The following is a 19,983-nucleotide window of genomic DNA, read 5'->3' on the forward strand; positions in this document are numbered from 1 at the left end:
AGCCTGCATGCCAAGCTCTCTAGGGCAGGAGCTTTTTGCATCTACACCCAAGCAGGATACTTAGAAAATACCGAAATACAAACCCAAGAGCATTTAAATAATAATACTTTGCAAATACTGATGTATTTATTGAGGGGCCTCAAAAAGTATGCAAGTATAACTAGTTTCATTCTACATTGCTGGAAAATGTGAAATGAAAATGTTTTGCATTGTGCTTCGTGCCATGTGGTAAGTCCTGAGCAGAATGAAATTTCTGGCCCTTGTACAGACTGCCGAGGAAACTCTCTCTGGGATAGCATTTAGCATTGGGGTTAACGTTGTCCTAGCCACTGTAACAATTTCTACGTTCTTCTCAGATCTCAGACTTGGGCTCTTTTGAACACTATCTTCCCAAAGTAAGTGTGCAGTTTGTGTTTTCTATTAGTTAGCAAAATGCACAGTTTTCTGCAGCAGCTTCTATCTCCAGATTTGTTATATGACTACATTAAAGTCACAGCCCTCAGTCCGTGGTTCAGCCCCTTCTGAGCCTACGTGAAGATTATTATAGTGCCCTTTGGGGTTTATCTTGGTAGGTTTTGCTGGCATCAGGTACCGAAGGTTCTTCCAAAATCTGGAATTCACAGGAAGAGATTTCTCCTTTTTCCACTTCACAACCCTCTTTGATGGTAAAAGAGACAGTGATTCTGGCAAGAAACTGTAGTCACTTATAGGCATGTATTCAATCAGTATGATCTTAGTTTTTCTTTCAACTAGGGCTTTATGCAGTCCACTCTCAAGTTCATATATGGCTTGGTCAGAAACGTAGTTCTGGCTCAGTATAATGATTAATCTTCGGCTTTTGTCAATGAATGAATGGATATCATCAACAACCGCTGCAAATTAAAGATAAATGTGTTATTAAACTAAATTGAAAGGATAGGCACTGAATCGACTCACCCTTCAACAATCACACATGTACCAAAAAAGCTCCCCTTACAAAGTGACAGCATGTAAGCATCCTGTCCCTATGAAGAGATTAATACGGAATCATAGAACCATTTAGGTTGGAAAAGACCTTTAAGATCAAGTCTAATCGTTAACCTAGCATTGCCAAGTCCACCACTAAACCATGTCCCTAAGTGCCACATCTACATCTTTTAAATACCTCCAGGGATGGTGACTCAACCCCTTCCCTGGGCAGCCTGTTCCAATGCTTGACAACCCTTGCGGCGCAGAAATTTTTCCTAATATCCAATCTGAACCTCCCCTGGTGCAAATTGATGCCATTTCCTCTTGTTCTGTCGCGCGTTACTTGGGAGAACAGACCAACACTCATCTCACTACAACCTCCTTTCAGGTAGTTATAGAGAGCGATAAGGTCTCTCCTCAGCCTCTTTTTCTCCAGGCTAAACGACCCCAGTTCCTGCAGCCACTCCCTATAAGACTTGTTCTCTCTAGACCCTTCATCAGCTTCATTGCCCTTCTTTGGACACACATTACAGATTAAGAGTCTGCAAAAATGAACTCAGGTATGGCCAAAGTTTGTTCTCTGGAGCAGACAAAAACCTGCATACAATCTCCAGCTACCCTAGACAGCTGTCTGTCTGTAGTCACACGGATAGAAGGTGACAGCAAAATTTATTTTTCCTACAACCAGACATCTCTTTGCTCTTTTATAATAGATACCATTGAAGTGATTCCACAGAAAGTCACCAACAGCAACCTTTCTCCAAATATTCAGTAACCCTCAGGTTACTCCTTCCTTTACATCACCAAATACCCAAATCTATTGCCAGTAATCCAAGGCTGAGAAGACTGGCTTGTGATGACAGAATGAGTTCTAACTGTGTTTTGGATCCATTACTTTTGTCATGACAAGTGATGAATGAAATCAAATGGTGATACCCTTCAAAAACCCATGCACCAAACTGCATTCTCATGCACAGCTTCCTGTGCTTCAGCACCTTGGGACAAGGTCTAGAGAGACCAGAGATCTAGAAAACATGCCTTGTAGGGAAAGGCAAAGCAAACTGCAGGAGTAACCTAAAGAAGAGAAAACTGAGAGAAGGAGGCTGACAAGGGTATTACAACACACCAAAGGCTCCTGTAAATAGAAGGAAATACTGTTTTCCATATTCACAATGGATCAGATCAGAGAAAAGGAAATAAGCTAAAACTATTGAAAGAATCAGACTGAACACTTCAGAAAGTCTTTTTTTAATACTTAAGGAGACAGAATAACTGGAAAAAAATGGCTTGGGAGAGCTGTGGCACCTCTCAGGTTAGTAAAACATGTCAGGAATGGACACAAGGAGACAAGATCCTGCCTAGTGAAGGAGGCTGACTGGCCTTATTGTACTGTGTTTTTAACAATGAAATCCTATTCCTCAGCTAGATCTTTGGACTAAATGGAATCCCCCAGTATCTTTTTTCCAAGTATCTGCAAAAGGCCACCTATCCATAGGCCATTTAGAGAAACAAAATTCCATGTTCCCATTTCTATTTTGTTATGGCACCCATTATCTTCATAAAATGGTTTCAACCACCACACTGAAGATACAGCAAACACACAAGTTAACTGAGAATAACTAGTACCAGAGACACCAGCTGCTCTGTGCAGTATATGTGATTTCATAGGCACCAGCTCTCAGCAAAAGCAGACCAAGAGCCCTGTTACGGTGAAACATCTGACATGTTCTGTGTTCTCACCTTAACTTTCTCCATGCTAGCTTTTTCATCTGTTCATCTTGGTTCTGTGTAATTAAAGGTATGTCTATGTGTGTAGGTGTGTATGAATTCATAAATATACTATAAAATATGTAAAATGTGTGCATGTGAACTTTGCATGCGCATAGTCTAGATTAAATGAAAAATGTAGTATTTCAATGCACAACACATTTGACAGAATTCCTTCTAATTACAGACTTTAACCTTTGTGTGAAAATGATGTGCCTATTTAATGACAAGAATATTCAATACACTTACCTCCTCCAGGGGATACATCTCTCTCAAATATACATAACTTGTACCCAAAGTTTTCTTCTAATATCATGGGTAATATCTCCAAAGCAAATTCTCTCTCTTCTTCAGTAGGAGAAATGCAGTCTTTCAGGTAAGACACAAATGCATCATATTCTTTTCCATCTGGAAAGAAATCACCAATTGTTGTCTTGTTAGCAACCATTAGAAATACAGTATCTGACCCACCATTCTGGTTTTCAAAGTTATTGTCTCAGTAGCAAAGCATCTAGAAACTCCTTCTCTTTCCTTTGATACCCCTAACAGTCTTCAAACAAAAAAAAATTATGACTCAATTTAAATTTTATACAAAAGATTCTGATTGCATTTGGCAAATATTTGAAAAGAACATATCCTTTCTACATTAAGGTGTTTTTTAAAAAAATCAGATTAATTTAACCAGTTAATGTCACATCTGTGATGATCAAGAAAATGAAGGGAAGCAAAAAATGTGTCTGTAACCTGGTAAGAATGGTATTTAAGTGATACTGCAGATTTCTACATTTATTTTACTCTTTTTCTAAGACTATAAAGTAGTTCTATAGAATGGATACTGGCAAAAGAGAACAAACGAATTTAGTATTTTAATTATAAGTATATACCATGTCTGGTCATGCTCTGGGCAGTAATCTACAAAAACAAAATCCAAGAGCAATTCAGAGGCCAGGTCTACCCCACTAAGCGATACCTGATTGAACCTTGCCACAGAACAACTATCTGGATCGATACAGCAGCACACATAGCTTTGCATCTTAAACTGTACTTCTTTGCTTCCCTTTCTGGATACTTTACTACATGTAGTTCATAAGAGACAGCACAAACTAAAGCCCATAAAACCCTACACATGCAAGAGCTCTAGGGAGTAGGAAATCCATTGCCTGATATCAGAGAATCAGTTTCTCCAGCATAGCCTAGTCCAGGTTCTCGGAGATCCTCCCTGTAAGCCAGTGTATGCAGTGATAGCTAACATCATCAACAGATAGAAAAATAATGCTGGCAAGCATAAATGACATCCGCCTGTTACTGAGGAATCTCCAACCAGTGCAGTTTATTCAAGCTATATTCAAGCTGATTTAGAGACTAAGGAGGGCTAAGAAAACCAGGTACGTATATACAGCAAGTTTTTTCAGCACAATTTTCAGAAAAATTATACCCAGAATCGTGTAATGGACAGGCTTGCTCCTTAAGTGAAGGCCACAGCGATGCTGCCTGGTAAGATACTGGTAGTGTGTTCTCCTGCTCTCCTTAAGGACATTTAGTAACAAACCTATAAATATTGCAATGGCCTCTACAGTCAAGGAAGCATTTTAACCTTCACCTCGCTGAAGGGCATCAGTGAGGTGAAAACAAATTTCTGTCAATCTCCTTGTCTGACAACTCCAGAGTGCTTATCCTCTTTACAGATAGATAATTGTAAACTTCTCCACCTTCATCAACTTTTGTGATGAAGAATATGGCAAAACAGAGCGCATCTGAACAGCATCTAACCACGTCCCTTCCACTATCTGCTCCAGAGGCAGCTTCTTCACTGTGTTCATCTGCTGTTACTGCCCCAGGTGTATAACAAACTCACTTTAGCACCTGACCATCAAGTTGTCTCTTACATATTCTTTGTTGTTTCTACTCACAAAACTCCTGGATTTATTTTGTCTCTTCCTCAAAGATGATTTTTTTATAGAACCTAGCAGAAACTATTTCTTAATCAATACACTTATTTCAATGTCAGCATTAGCCAAGTCATACCTCCAGCAGTGTCATCTCTTCTGCATATGTTCCTGTAAAATAGAACTAAGTCGACTCTAAACATCATACAGACAAACACCACAGCTACAGCAACACATGGAAATAGTACAGCAAGGACCATCCCAGTTGTAAATATGTGCACAGGCAGATCTCGGGTGTTCCCTGTAAAACAGAAACCCATGAAATTATAACCTTAACAAAGAGTATTATATGACAAGATTACTGTATTCAATACTGATAACATCTTAAAATCAGCCCCAAAAATCACAATGTTGATGTGAATCCTTTCCTGCTAATACTTCAAGCACATATGCATGCCATTTGTCATGAGATGGAGAAGAACTATAGAACATGGATTACTCTAAAAACTGGAGAAACAATCTTGCACACATTCACATACCCTCCACACATTTAAATGAACTGTACGTGGGATCAAGACTGCCACTACAGATCCTCATAGATGTATAGCATCCCAAACCAGTGGTCACCCACTTTTATGATGAGTTTTCTTCAAGTTCTTTATTATTTCCTGTTATTCTCTACCTTTTACCCCTCTCTCAGTCCATCCATAACAGTCCTTAATGTCCCCTTTAATCTCTTTGGCCAAGATCTTTTTTTTTTTTCTCTAGTCTCTTTCAGGTTGGTTTTTTTTCATTATTATTATTCTATTATCTTTGTCTTTTTAGTTTCAAATACAGATTTTTAACCCTTAAATCTTTGGAAGTCTTTATGAAGGCACTGTCAGGTCATGCTCATTGTAGTCTGTATTTCATTTGCTTTATTATATGCATCATCTTTTGACTAGTCTATTTTCACGTATTTCCTCCCAGTAAAGCTTGGAAAGGTCTGAGAGATGGAAAACAAGAAGGTAATGCCCATTTGCCATGAATCTCCAAGTTGTCTGGACTACAAATGTGAAGTACTACTATATGGTAGAGGTCAGCTGTCCACAGCTAGAAGGATAGAGTCCCTGATAAGAAAGAAACCATCGACCAGAACATTTCAGGCATTGTCGGGAATATAAAAGACTGAACTTTCCAGGAAAAACAAACAAACAAACAAAAACCACAAAAAACAACTAAAACCTCAGATTTTAAGTTTAGAAAGAGCTGCTTAATAAACAAAGTGATCCAAACAGCAGACTCAGGGCTGCACCAAGCTTTGGGTAGTTAACTGCTGTGATCCCACCAATCTGATGAGAAGGAGAGGACAGGGAACATTCTGTCATGGGATCTAACAAAAGTGCTGCCCAGGGATCTGTGTCCACCACAGCAGCAGCTGAACTATGGAGCCCTCGCACAGCTGCTCTAGCAGACGTAGCAGCAACACCTGCTGCCCCTTTCTCAGAGCAGGAGGAATCACCCAGGGGGTTGTCAGGTCTAGCACTAGATGGACCAGGGCCTTCATAAGCACACAGACATATTTGGAGAGATGTTCTGAAATCAGTACCCTGCCCTCAGGATTGAGAAGGCTGGCATGATTAGTAATTACTTATGAGAGGTATGATTCATAGATTATACCGTACCTTTCTTCAGTTTCACTATTTTCATTTGTGTTCTTTCATCTGCTTGCAACATGCAGGTGAAATTACGATGCATGTCCTCGTCTGTAACTTTTTTAATCCACAGTAGTGTTGTGACATAGAACTTGTTTCCCAACCTGCAACAAGAAATGGTGTTAGCCATTGTACACTATCTGTACAGAAACCTGCAACCAGCTGAGAGTCAGATTTTGAGGAAAAGGTTCTAAAATAACCTCAGACTGAGGTTTTACTGAATTTGCAGTTCCACAAAGTGCAGGGCATTATCACATACAAACCAAAGTGCAGTGTTTTCAGGAAACCTACTTTAATTTTTTTAACTCTTCTTCACATATTGAAGGTTCATTCTCGGGGATACCTGTGCATTTTTCTGGAAACTTTTGATTAATTAACCAGTAGAGGCTGGCATCTTCTCGCATATAATAACCCAAGAAACCTGTGCAATTGAGTATCTCTTCTTTACCTAAACAAAGCATAACATGAGAAGATCCAGTCAGAAGTAGCATTCATGTTCACAGTGCAGTAAAATGTCAGCTTTCCAGGCCATGTATCCCAAGAACTGTGCTCCTTTCTGGACTTCATAGCCCCTGCACAACATTTCATAGGTGTTCCACCTGCACTGGTGGTAGCTTCAGCAACCATGCACAGGGCTCTGTTGCACCCTGTTGCAGTGACAGTCATTCACTGCCTTCTCTCAGATAAACTGTCACAGCCAGAAGAGTTTAAATAGGCCAGAGAATTTCAGGCTTTAGAGAACTAAAGGGATTTAAACTCAATCATCCTTGTGGGTCCCTTCCAACTTGAGATATTCTATGATTCTATGAACTACAGTGTGTGCTGCAGGCAGAGAACAGGAGAGGACAACCTATCACCAGTGCCCCAGGGCCAGGTAAAAGTAACTGGTAAGGGGAATTACAACCAATTGATTGTAATAGCTAAACTATACACTATTACTCAATAAAACCAAAACCTTTTAGACCCCCTGCTGAAGCCACACAGAAGAAATGCTCACCCCAGCACCACACCTGGAAATCAGCATAATCCTGAATATGTGAACAAGTTACTTCTAGCCAGTCAGCTACTTTGCACCATTTCATAGCACTAATTGGAAGTGGCAGAAACCACCCCATAGACTCCAGTTACTTATAAGAAAGAGCAAAACTAAAGAGACAACTGTATACTTGGCAGAAGTATACAGTTATAAAGGCAGAAGACTGCAGCTCTGGAGTGTGAGATTTGATGATTTGCAAGGCATTTTATTTTAAGCATTGTCATGGGAAGCTTGACCTAAGGTTAGCTGCAACTTTACACTACCATTTCTAGGCTATGCCAGCACCATTTCCAGGGAACACATCCAGAACGCCCTTTATTAAGCCACAAAAGACGCATGTTAGTTCTTGTTCAGGCCATCATGCACAAATGCTTTCCAGTAAGCGAGGCCTGCCCAGGAATTCTCTAAGGGCACACATTGTAAGCTGACTTCTCAAAATTTATCAGAGTGGATGCTTCCAGTGGAACTGCTTAAGAACCTTTAAAGAAGGATCCAGCTAAAAATCTGCCCATCTTAGATTCAGACCTTAGAAATCCAAATCACAGTTGCACAGATTGAAACACAGACCCAAGCTTCTAGTATCATCGACCTTGCAACTCTAGCTTTTTCACCATACACAACAGCTATTTTCAGGGAAATATTACAGAACACCATCTAAACAATGACAGGTTTGAAAGACCACAGACCTAGCTCATCCAAAATTCCCTTCACTCTCCACCGTGCCATCTGTCTCATCACTCAGCAGGTAGTTCAATGACCTTATCAGATGATCTTATCAAGGCAGATAAGGGATGGAAGACAGATGTTTCATAATCACTTGATGCTGAACCCTGCCACCTTCTAATGGTTGGGACAAGCACAGTAAGTGGGAAGAACTGTGCGAGAAGGGTGTACTGGGAGGTTGGGAGACATGAGGCATCATAGGATTGGGGTACTACCATTGTAAAAAGGACCTACCAACTGGTATTTGTAGGAAGGAAGGAAAATTAGCATCTGAGGTCGTGGCTGAGCAAATGAGATACATGTATGAGCAACAGAGGAGGTAAATATGATTTTTCAGACTTGGAAAGCAAGGACTAGGTAACCAGATGGGAGAAGCCCTCAGGCACAAAGGCAGAAAAAGAGAGGTAAATTTCTGTTTTTAAAAATTAATTACAGCCTCAATCACAAAATCCTGGATCCAGTCCAACACTGTGCAAAGCCTGCAGACCATGTTATCTAACCTAATCCAAGCCAGAAGCACAGTTAAGGTCTTGGCTTTTGACAATATAACCAATTCTTTGCAGCAGTGACAGATCTTCATGCTCGCATTGCCAGGACTGTAAGCCCTCACACTTCTCATTTGCCTGCAGAATAACATCCTTAACTGTATCAGGTATTAAGGGGATTACTCGTTGTTGCAGTTTGCTGAACAAACCAGACATCTTTCACACATCACTTTGTGGGGTTTGCTATCTACAAAAGAAGCCATGGAGAGACTGTTTATCATCACCACCACCTTCTCTTGCTGATCATAGCAGCAACCTCAGCTTCTGCCTCTGTGAAAGGGTACGTTTGTGTACTTGTATATCAATCATGGAATACACTAGGCCAAACATAACCAGATGTGAGGATGGATCAGATCCAGGAGGGTGCACAGACAATTCTTAGTTTGATTACATTTAACCAGACCATCAACCATAAAGAGATCAGAACAAAAGTATATATATGCAGTAGCTACCACAAAGATTCTTGTACTAATTTCATACCTATTTCTGTTTCAATTTCTTCATTGTGTCCAACTATCTCCAAAGCGCCAGCCTCTGGTGCATCTGAAATACAAAGAAGTATTGCTATTGAAGTAATAGCTTACTTACATTCTACCACAGTAAAAATTACACATTTGCTTCATTTCTAAAACTAATCACACACATTCCATTTAATTCAAAGAACCATATTATCTGGACTCTGGCATTACTGAGTAGTTTAAAACACAGTATGTCCTGTTGAATTATTTTCATATGAATATATATACAGTGCACAATTTACAACGGTTGGAGAGGCTCTTCCCCAAAACTCTTAGTAAGTTTGTACGACTTATTACAGCAGCTAATTTTGAAAAAAAATAAAACTGCATGGAAGATATACTAAATAAATTTTCCAGAATTGGTAATATGTCATTTAAACTTCTTCCACTTTTTTATTTTTTAAATTACTGCAAAATAGTTCAGATTACCAGATTTGATCACCCTTGTATATATTTATCAAATGAGAATTGTAATTAAAAATCTCCATAGTAAAAAGAACAAAAAGCATGCTTCAAAATTTTAGAAAGCTTTTTTACCTTCTTCTACTACCAGTTTAATTGTATTTGTGCTGTGGTATATCTTTCCTTCATGACTGATTAAAATTTTACAGGTATATATCCCAGAGTGCTGTACTGTTAAGGTTTTAAAATCCAGTTCCCGCTCTGTTTCATTTTCATAGTTCTTACAGTCCTGCATCAATAAAGACAGAAAATGCTATTCTGTAGCAAACATACATTCAAAACCTTATAAAAGTTGAAAATTATTTTTGAAATGAAGTGTCACCATCACTCTTTCACTATCTCAGTGACATTTATCTGACCCAAAAGATGTGGGGGCTCAATTCTCAGTCATGGTCATTTAAAGGCAACATTTGAACATTTAACCCGTTAGAAGTTGAGAGCACTGCAATTCCAGGTAAGCATCTGAGTATAAAAATATTGTATCAGGAATTTAAATGCATTCATCTATTTTTGTCCAAATGATGGCTTGGGTCTGTAGGTGTCACCTTCTTGTGGCCAAAAGTTGTCTAGACTTAGGAGAAGCTTTCAGGTTAAAGCAAAATGCCTCAATAATAGGGCAAGTGACCATCTCAGAGGGTGACAAGAGTTGGACTCACATTTGTTTACTCTCCCTATCCCCCCAAATAAACTGGTTTGTTTGGGGTTTTTTTTAATTCACAGCACATGCTAAAAGTGAAATGTCCTGTGAAAATGCAGCAATATTTGGTTCTGGTCTGAATTACCTCAGGTCAGGAAGGGAAATGATCACTGCTGGAAATTGTCAGGGGAATGGACATTTCCTGGATGCATATGCTTATTACCAGGCTCGTATACAAAAGGCATGTGTGATCATCCCTGTTTTATCTCAGCTTAGGGTGTTGCAGGAAGGCTTTGAAAATTTTCATCCAATCAAGCATCAGAGGATATTGAGGCACAAGGATGGCTGCTTCATCTGTCTCACACAGTACTAGGCACTAAAATATTAGGCATCAGTATACTCAGCTTAGCCATGACAGAGGTCAATCTGGGGTATGGTCCTTTACTGAGGAAAACAAATCCACCTACGGCCCCATCTATCAATGATCCTATCCTCCCAGGCCCCGAAGGACAAAGAAGCAGGCCTGTGGCTCATTCCGCTAGGCAGAATCCAGATGCCTGTACTTAAGCGGCCAGAATCCCTTCCTGAAACTGATTCAACACGGAGTGAACAGGGTCTGTTACTCCAACGAGGACACCTGAGAGGGATAAGGAGCACTAGGCAAGGCAGTGCCATAGTGACAGGGTGCAAGAAATTTATTCAGGGTTGTTGAGCACAACACCCAACAGTTACAGGTGCTTACACAACTATCATCGATGTTCTGACAAAAGCTGGTAGAGAGAAGATTGACGATTTGCCTAGAATGAACAGAACTGAATCTGTTACACGTTTTGTAAAGAGTGTTCAGAAGCAGCAAAATTGAAAAGTTTGCAATTACTTTACAAGCACATGCCAACTGTAAAACAAATATCTTGGCACCTCATTTAGTGTCAGGGTAATATCTGCATCAGCAAAGTAGCAGCTGGCTAAACCAGCCACCGGCTAAATCAGCAAACAGACATGTGCTTCAGATCTTTTACCATTCCAAACTACCAGTTTATTAATAATTTCTGATTACAGGTACATTTTTCTAAAAAATCTGAGAGCAGAGAAAAACTTTCTAAAAAAACTGTCTAAAGGTTTTTCCCTAATAACCTGAGAAATTAAAGCTTTACAAAGTCTGTAGGTGCTTCTAAAAATTTGTTTGTAATTATTTTTTCCTGCAATCAGATGTTTTGTTTCTATAGCCAATGATGAGTGACACTGTTTCAGTAATTACCTTGTACCATGTTATGCTGTCATTTTCATTGACAGACAAATCACTGCATTTCAGTGAATGACCAGTTCCAGCATTTTTAATTTCTGTAGTTAAATGATTTTTGTTGAAACAGCTGCTTTTATTTCTTTCAAGTACATTCAAGGTCCACTTTTGAATTGTGAAATTTTGTTTTCCATTGCTATGAAAAAAAAATTAGCAAAATCAGTTTTAGGAGCTTTTTAAAGGAATGTAACTGAGTTACACGACAAAATACAAATAAATTCTCTAGTACATCTGTTAGGTAAAAAGTACATCTACAGTGACCCAATTATTTATATTCCCCTTTGTTACTTTTCCACCCCCAAATATGTGTTATTTCCCATAACAAAAGAGGTTATCTAAACTAAATCATCTATCACAAAACATTTGACAATACAATTATATCTATGAAATATGACAATATGTGCTATACCAACCAGAAAAAGGATGCAACAATCTGTGGCATCATGTATAGTTACAAGTGAGCATAAAAGAGTTTTAGGACCTTGAATCAGCTAGTGATTTTGCAGGTTTAATGTCCCATGCATTGCTAAGGTTTAAAGCAGTAAATGAAAAATGTATTTGTAAAATATGCCAAAAATAAGATGGGTAACTCTGCTATTGTTTACAAAGCAACATTATTCATTTTTTGAATATTGTCTTTTTTTGAATACTCATCTTTTGAATATCTAGGAGCTGACCATTGTCAGTCAGGTATCTACTATGTTCTATCCACATATTCCTCTAAAGAATCAGATTATAGCTGTAAGTTATTTCATTGCTGGATATGTCCAAATACATGACTACTGAGGGAAAAGAAGCTAGAGGACTTTCAGCTTAAGTTTGGCAAAGTTGGCCTAACTTTGGCAAAGTTAGGGCTTAAGAGGAAGTCATATGCTGCTGTAAGTTCATGGGTGCAATTAGTGCATAAAGCACTCATTTTTTACTGAACAAATAGGGTCTCACAGAGCAAAACCAGCAATCACAGAGCACTTCCCTCCAGTGTCAGTCATATCTTCAAAAATATGTTTGAATCTTTCTGTCTCCAAGAAAAAAAAAGGAATCGTTCCCAGGAGAACTGAAACTAGTCAAGGATCATTTTGATGAGAATGGCTAAGGGGACAAAGCAGTTGAAAAGGAGAAGCAAGCCTGACAAGGATATCAGCTTAAACACCATTCTTGACTGATGTGCCTTTTACTGTTACAAGATTCAGAAGAACTATTAGGACATAATTTATACGATGAATTTACACCAACTTTTGGGTTGGGTTTTTTTCCCTTTTCAAGCTCCCCAGAGAGATGTATTTATGTATTTTGCTCAGCCTCTTTGCATTGTAGTCCTTTTTCAGCCTACACAGGTTCTCCTTGTTCTTCTTACTCACTTGAGATAGTCATTACTCATAATTGCAATTTGAATACCTAAATGAAAACAAAGTGGTTTGGTTTCTCAACCAGTTACCTATGGTTTCATAAACAGGAAAAACCTTATCAAAGCTTTTCCATCAGAGATGTACTGGTACGGGTATCCATGGTAGGTGGAGTCCTTCTCACCTATTCTTCAACATCACATTGACACATTTAAATCAGAGCTACCAGTCACAGTCAGCAGTGGGACCACAGTCAATAGTCATCCTTTTAGAGTGCAGTTTACATGACCTATTTTATATGTTTGTTTTAGGACAAGATAATCTGTGCCCCAGAAAGGCCTCTCTCTCCCTGACAGTAAAGGTACCTAAGATAAGTTCAGGTATAGACATAAACATTAGTTCCAATTAATTCCACCCAGTCCATGTGTTTCTTTAGATATCACGCTAGTATCTGAATACTGCTGGAGAGGCAATTACAGATCTAGCCAGAAAATACATAGGGTTTTACTATCTAGATTCAGCAGATGGAAGAAAAGGATCAATAAAGCCACATGTTCTCCTCAGCACTGTCACTCCACAGAGGCTTTCTTCTGTGATCATATTTGGTGAAATTACTTCAACAAATAAGGATTTCACCTACAGTGGATCAAAATATTCTACATGAGCCAAAATCTGGCAAGGAGCAGCTCCCTGGAAGGTGAAAAAACCATGCCTATGCAAACTAACTTGAATTTGGCTCACATAATTTCTAGTTGTCTGCCATATACATGATTTTTAACAAAAAAAATAGATTAAGTTGTTACTGTTTAAACTGCTAGTGTCTAAGCTGTTATATTTCTATCCTGGCTTTCACTTGCTGAGATTCTTTAGTGATAATTTGTGGGGAACAAAACCATTTCTGACTTAACAGCCTTTCAACTCTCCCCGCCAAACCCACCAAGAAGGAACAACAAAAACTAGCTTGACTCAGGAGAGGCTACAGGGAAGTGAAAGCCCTTAGAGCATATAAACCAAGTTTACTGGATACATAGCCAACTCTAAGTCATCCCATAGCTATTTCACTGCAACAAGCCAGTGTTATATCAGTATTTCAACCTACTGCAAGTTGATTGCAACTACAATATTACCTCTAAATGTGTGTGTTCCCACTGCTTTCAACTGTTCTAAACACACTGAAAAAGTGAGCAGCATTGGGATCTTAAAATGTATCACGTGTTTATCATAGATCTCTGTACTTTCATTTTTTTCAGGAACCTCTAAGTTCCTTCGGTTTCAAGGTCACCAACACAGAGCAACCAGATGACCTGCTTTTTTGTATTCTGTTTTTTTCTTTGATAACCACAGGATATAGGCTAAGAAAAAACATACAAATCAGAAATCCTGCCAAAGATGTGTGACACAGTTTTTCTGCTTACCGCTCCCACTACAAATGCATATGAAATTCTTCATTTTCAAGAAATGTTGCTGAAGATGGACACATTCAGGCTTACAGGTGATGTCTATTAATTCCTGAATTTATATCCTAAGTCTACTATACGAACAAATACACGTGAACACATCAACACACACATACACATACTTTAGCTATCTATGCTATGTCTCAGCAGGACACTTGTGCTTTAACTGGAAAACTTCTGATTCTTCTTTAAGTCAAAACTAAGTGGATAATACACCATAAATACATTGTTACATCATTTTCACATCTCACTTCTTGCATATTTTCAGTTGTAACATATCAGGAAAAAAATCCCTAAATTTAATTAGTTTGCAAAATCTGTCAACATGTTGTCTTTTCTCAAAAATCTGCAGTATATTTAATTGTCACTTTGTTCACTAAACCTGCCTAAACAGTTATAAGCACTCTAAAAATCATTTCCCACATAGCTTACAAAAACTTACCTCTAAATTAAATAGTTGAAAATGAAAAAGATAACTAAAAATATACTTAGAATGTCTGCTTTCAAAACCAAAACTTTAACCTATTGTAAATGCTCTGAACTAAAACTAATTCCATTCTAATTGTCATTCTTATTAAATCTTAAACCAATTCAGTAGTCCACAATAGCCCACAATTTTTCCCTATCAACAGAGACTACTAAAAGTCCTCTGTCTCTGCAGAAAACTGCTTCTGCAAATAATCTTCAGTATTTGCTGAAATGTAAACTGCTTTAATATGCTTGACAACAGTGAGAACCATCATATAAACTAAGCACAAGATCCCATTAAAATCCCATTAAAAAAATCCCCTTATGCCTATTATTCCAGTGGTGAGACCTGTGATGAGTTCCTGTGTGAGGATTGCAAGAGTCTGGCATGTGCCTTCATTCTGATCCTAACAGTATCTGTATGGGCCTAACAGAAAGACATTTTGAAGAAAAAAAACCAAGGTGTTTCAGAGTAGTCAAAATATATCCTTTTAATTAAAAACTTTTTTTTTCCAAAATAAAAATGCTTTCTTTCAAAACTGAGTTTTAAAATGTAGTAGCATAATATAGTCCTAGCAAATGAAACAAAGAGCAGAAAATCAAACCTCTTAATTCCAAATGAATGCTTCGATGTAATCAAAACCTTTCTTCTGAGCCTCTTGCTTAAGCAAATCAGCAAATCAAGACATTTCACAAAGGATTCAGACATTTTTGTGTTTTCCAACAAATACTTATTTTAACAAACTTCATCCTAATAGTTTTATTTAAGGTCTTTTCCTGTTATCTCCTTCTTCGATACATAAGGCTGTTTCCCTCAGTTTTGAACTTTACATTTTTTCATATTCATTTTACAGAGTTCTTGTAATTTACTGTGGATTTACTGTCATTACTCCAAGTCCTTAAAATAATCGCAAAACAGCAAGGATCATGAATTAAGGCTGGTGTTATCACAGCTTTCCTCTCTTTTGTCCTTTATTTTAGACTCCTTATGACAACCTCCTTCAGTAGCCTGACGATTCAGGTATGGTCTCCGACTATCCTTCCCCATGCCAAAATAAGTCAGACCATGCATTTTACACCTCTGGTTAAGTGCTGGCAGCAGAGTGAGTTCTTAGATTTAATAGCTTTTTAGTACTACATTTAGTGAAGTGACTGTATAGACAACTGATCAAGGCCATCAATAAAGCCAAAATTTAAAGCCAAATTCAGACTTGCTGTGAAAAGTACAGGTCCGTGACAACAGACAAGCCTATGTCAGGTATTATCTAATGTTAACCCCTACACACCAAAACTGAGCAGCTGGCTTCACCTGTGCTACTTCAGACAAATGTCTGTACTCAATAACACACCACCTTTGCGCAACCTTGCACAACAAAGTAGCCAAGCTACCATACTCATCACCTCTAAAGACAATTCTCTTAAGACTGGGTTCAACATACATGAGTAAAAGTTTTCTCAAGCTTTACCTACTACTTGGATAAAGAGTACCCTACAATTAAAAAGAAATCACATAAAGCCAAAAGAAATATTCTACCAACAGACTTTTTGTTTATAATATTTAGCACTTCAGATACCATGACTCATTACTTTTTAAAATACTATCAGTAAGACAATAATAATGATACATAGAAAAATAAAACATGAAGTTTTCAGCTTCCGAGTTAACTTGGAAGTTAATAACTGATGTCCAGCTTAAAACTGTAAACCATCAAACTTGTGTCTGCAATGTTACTGGAGAAATGTGGAGAGCATTTTTCAGTATCCACAGTCCCATAACCTTTATGAACCAGGCAAGAACCTTAAAAATATTACCTGGAGAAGAGCACAAATCATTACATGCAAAATAATCTGCTTAAAATAAATTATTGCTTCAATTGTAAATGCTGAATTACAGTTTTGGTGCAAGTTAGTCATAAGAACTCCATGCAACAAACCTTTGCTTTAGTCCTTTAGTCTTTCATGGTGGTCTAAGGAAGATTAGCACCAAATAACTGAGGCCTCCCCTTATTTCTCCTTTTGACTCACAATGTTCTACAGCAGTAAGAAATCAAATCCAATGATTTCATCTGTTCTTTGAATGGCTCCAAGCATGCAAAGGTTTGCACAGAAACCAGAGTTCAGCTATGCCACTCTTTGTTTATTGCTTTACTTTGCAATTAGACCACTTGGCAGGCTTCATAGCGTGAGATCCACTCAAGACAGTAAGGAACAACAAGTCTGGTGGAGAAGACAAGCAAATGTTTCCTTTTACTTGGCAGTGGACAGAAGGGTTGCCTATCACTCATTTTGCTTAGGTAATTAATCACAAACCAGCAGAAATGCTACCTGCCTTATCAAAAGGTTTACAGAACCCTTAAAAGGCTGCAGCTGCCTATAGCTATTTGTAAATATTATAGGTCTGCCTGGATGGATATTGCGAAATGATGTGGAAAATGACACCACAGTTAATGTAGTTCCCTGCACCTCCTTTGTACAGATGCCACCAGCAATACAAAGCAAGACAAAGAAATTAGCTTCTTCATAGGCAAGTGCAAAGGCAAGATGTTCACCCACCAGCTTGCGTACCCACCTGTGAGTGACAGAGTAATTCCCAGAGTCACTGAGTTCAGCTGGCCAAAACTCCAGAAAATTCATTTGGGAAACAATTCTGTCTGTTTCCTTCATCAGTTGCTGCTTTCCAGCGTTTTCTTTGTACCAGTTTATTGTGTATGCTTCTTCCTGAAAATCTTCTTGCATTGACTCAAGATAACAAAGGAAAAAATATTCCCCTTCTAGCACGTCAATGGAGGCACGAAGGGGACACAGCTTCTCTTCAGAGAACGAGGAAAAAAGATACATTAGGAAGCCAAGTACTTCTTTCAGAAAATTACATTAGCCTGACTTTAAAGTGATTTGCTGTGCTGCTGGCCTTTTATAAAGCGACTTTCTTTCAGCAGAGTGGTTTAGCAGTATTTATTTATTCTAGCAATACTTACTGGAAAACTCAGTTTTCCAAGTCTTTATTCTGCCTCACCCAAGCAAAACCAGAATGAAAGGGAGGATTAAAAAAAAGGACGTTTCCCTAAGATTCTTTCACCTGGGTCCAACAGTGTCAGAATCAAATGGGCACAAACGGCAGAATCTGGCCTCACTCTACAGTAAAGCAGCTGCCACAAATGGAAGAGGAAAGGAGAAATTCTTCACATATGGTGTGACTTGACAAATATGGCTAATCCTCAGAACTGGTCAACTGCCATAAAAGCAGAGATCCTATGAATTAACATTTGCATTTTCTTTTCTTAATTTAAACTAAATCATTATGTAGCTAGATCTCTTAAAAACTTGAGATATCTTTGGGAAAGTTGCCTTGGAATGAGATTATGCATGTAAAATTTAGTCTCAAAGTCTGCTTTTCCAATCAAATTTCCCAAATGTACTTTTGCATACAGAAGTCATAAAAAATACAGAAAAGGAACCATGGTCTAGCATTAACAGTCAAGAATAAAATAAGCCTTTGGTCTCTACCTCTCCTGAGGTTCTGAGAGATTATTGTTGTTTAGCAACTATTGTGACCACACTTCTGAATAGCACAAAAATAAGCACAATCATTCTCTTCCTTGCTGTGGCTCTTCATACAGCCATGTTCCCCTACAACATCATCAGGTGTCTCCAGGTAGCATCTCTGCTCTTTTTATTTCATAATTTGGGTATTTCGGACCAAAATTCCCAAATCTGGAGCTGGGCTGAAATTACCAAAACTTTTCAGATTTTGTTCTTAGCTGCAAAATACAAAACTTGCCCCACTTTAAGCCACTGTCAAGAAGACGCCACATATTCAGCAAATATTTTGAAGGTTCTACTATTGAAATGAAGGTTTATACTTACCAGTGGCAGATTCAGTGATAAACATTAAAAAAAAAATTATCAGAGTCATTTTCTTGAGTTACTTCTCACTTCTTCTCCAGAAAAATGAAACTGAATTGTTCTTGCTTGTTCTGAAAGCCTAAAAAAACCACACACAAATTATCACAAGTGCAGTGAAACAGATTCCTTTGAGCATGTAAGCAGTGTAACTATTGCTTGGGACTGAAGAGGGCTTTCCAAATGGACAGTTACACATTTTTATCATAACAGCTATTTTCATACATCAGGTAATCTATCTAGACTTTTCTTGGCAAGTTTATTTTAAGTTTAGAAAGCACTGCAGGATTTTCTTCCTCTGTTTTCTTGTTCACTAGATGTATTTCACATTTCTGATTAAACTGACAATCTTATAGAAGCACTTAAACGTAGATCCCAAGTCAGTAGACACCTACCACAGGATAGGACAGTGCTTTTTTTCTCCACAAAGAGTATAAACTTTGCAAGACTGGACCTTGTAGAAACAGCTAGCAGAAACTCCCCTTGCCTTCAGTGAGAACAGCACAATGTTGATAGATTGGACATCTTGATGGCTAATTTTCAGCTTGTTGGAAAACAATGAGATGTACAATTTTGTCTTACAATTTTGTCTATAGAACCAATATGCACCAGCTGAGAGGGCTAGCGTTTCCACTGAGGGAGATGAGATGAAGAAGCTCAAATTCAACTGCTTCATAGGTAGTCAACTGTGCTTTCAAAGGCAAATGAAAACCACTGCTAAATAACACCAGTGTGGAGTATGTTCCTGAGATTCCTCAGAACGGCGGGTTAACTGACCACCAAAGGCAGAGCCAGTCCTAAGACTGCACCTCAATTTTGCTTATATAGCAGACAGATTAGGTGCATAATAAGCTCAGTTCAATCTCTGCAACCTTGCTTAACTACTGACCCAAACATGCACAGACAAATGAGACATACACACATGAGATGTATTTCACAGAGAGCTGCCAAAAGAAATCTCATTAACATTCCATTTCTTTGGTTTTATTACCTAAACCTCTCTCAGTTTGAGAAAGCACATACTTACTGTTGTAAGACACTGCCCCGAGTTTTACAGTCAGAAATTTCCTGTGATCTATAGTGGCCAGAGGCAGGAGGCTACTGCATTTCCAGCAATATTCCAGAATGACATCGAACTGTGTAGCTGCTCTCCCTCTCTTATCGTTCTCCCCCAGTTCTTTATGAGTATGTCATCATCCCATAAATCACTGTAAGGAGATGAAGAAAGTGTTTCACATCCCTTTTTTCAGACTGACTGGTAGGCAGATCCAGATTTAGAAAGCAGTTAAAAGAAGTTGG

General features: G+C 38.4%; 1 protein-coding gene across 1 annotated transcript; it reads right to left on the reverse strand.

Moving 5' to 3' along the window:
- Positions 1-471: 471 nt before the first annotated feature.
- On the reverse strand, positions 472-19,142 carry IL18R1 (interleukin 18 receptor 1). Its single transcript, XM_010575709.1, has 11 exons — positions 19,080-19,142; positions 18,649-18,766; positions 17,354-17,594; positions 11,475-11,652; positions 9,655-9,808; positions 9,080-9,142; positions 6,587-6,743; positions 6,266-6,399; positions 4,741-4,902; positions 2,965-3,123; positions 472-872 (listed from the first exon to the last, which is right to left on the reverse strand). Exons 2-11 carry the CDS (start codon positions 18,695-18,697, stop codon positions 472-474), a joined length of 1,698 nt encoding a protein of 565 aa, XP_010574011.1. The 5' UTR covers positions 18,698-18,766; positions 19,080-19,142.
- Positions 19,143-19,983: the final 841 nt, after the last annotated feature.

The sequence above is a fragment of the Haliaeetus leucocephalus genome, unplaced genomic scaffold (assembly GCF_000737465.1).
Source record: "Haliaeetus leucocephalus isolate CR32 unplaced genomic scaffold, Haliaeetus_leucocephalus-4.0 Scaffold495, whole genome shotgun sequence".
NCBI classification, from domain to species: Eukaryota; Metazoa; Chordata; class Aves; order Accipitriformes; family Accipitridae; genus Haliaeetus; species Haliaeetus leucocephalus.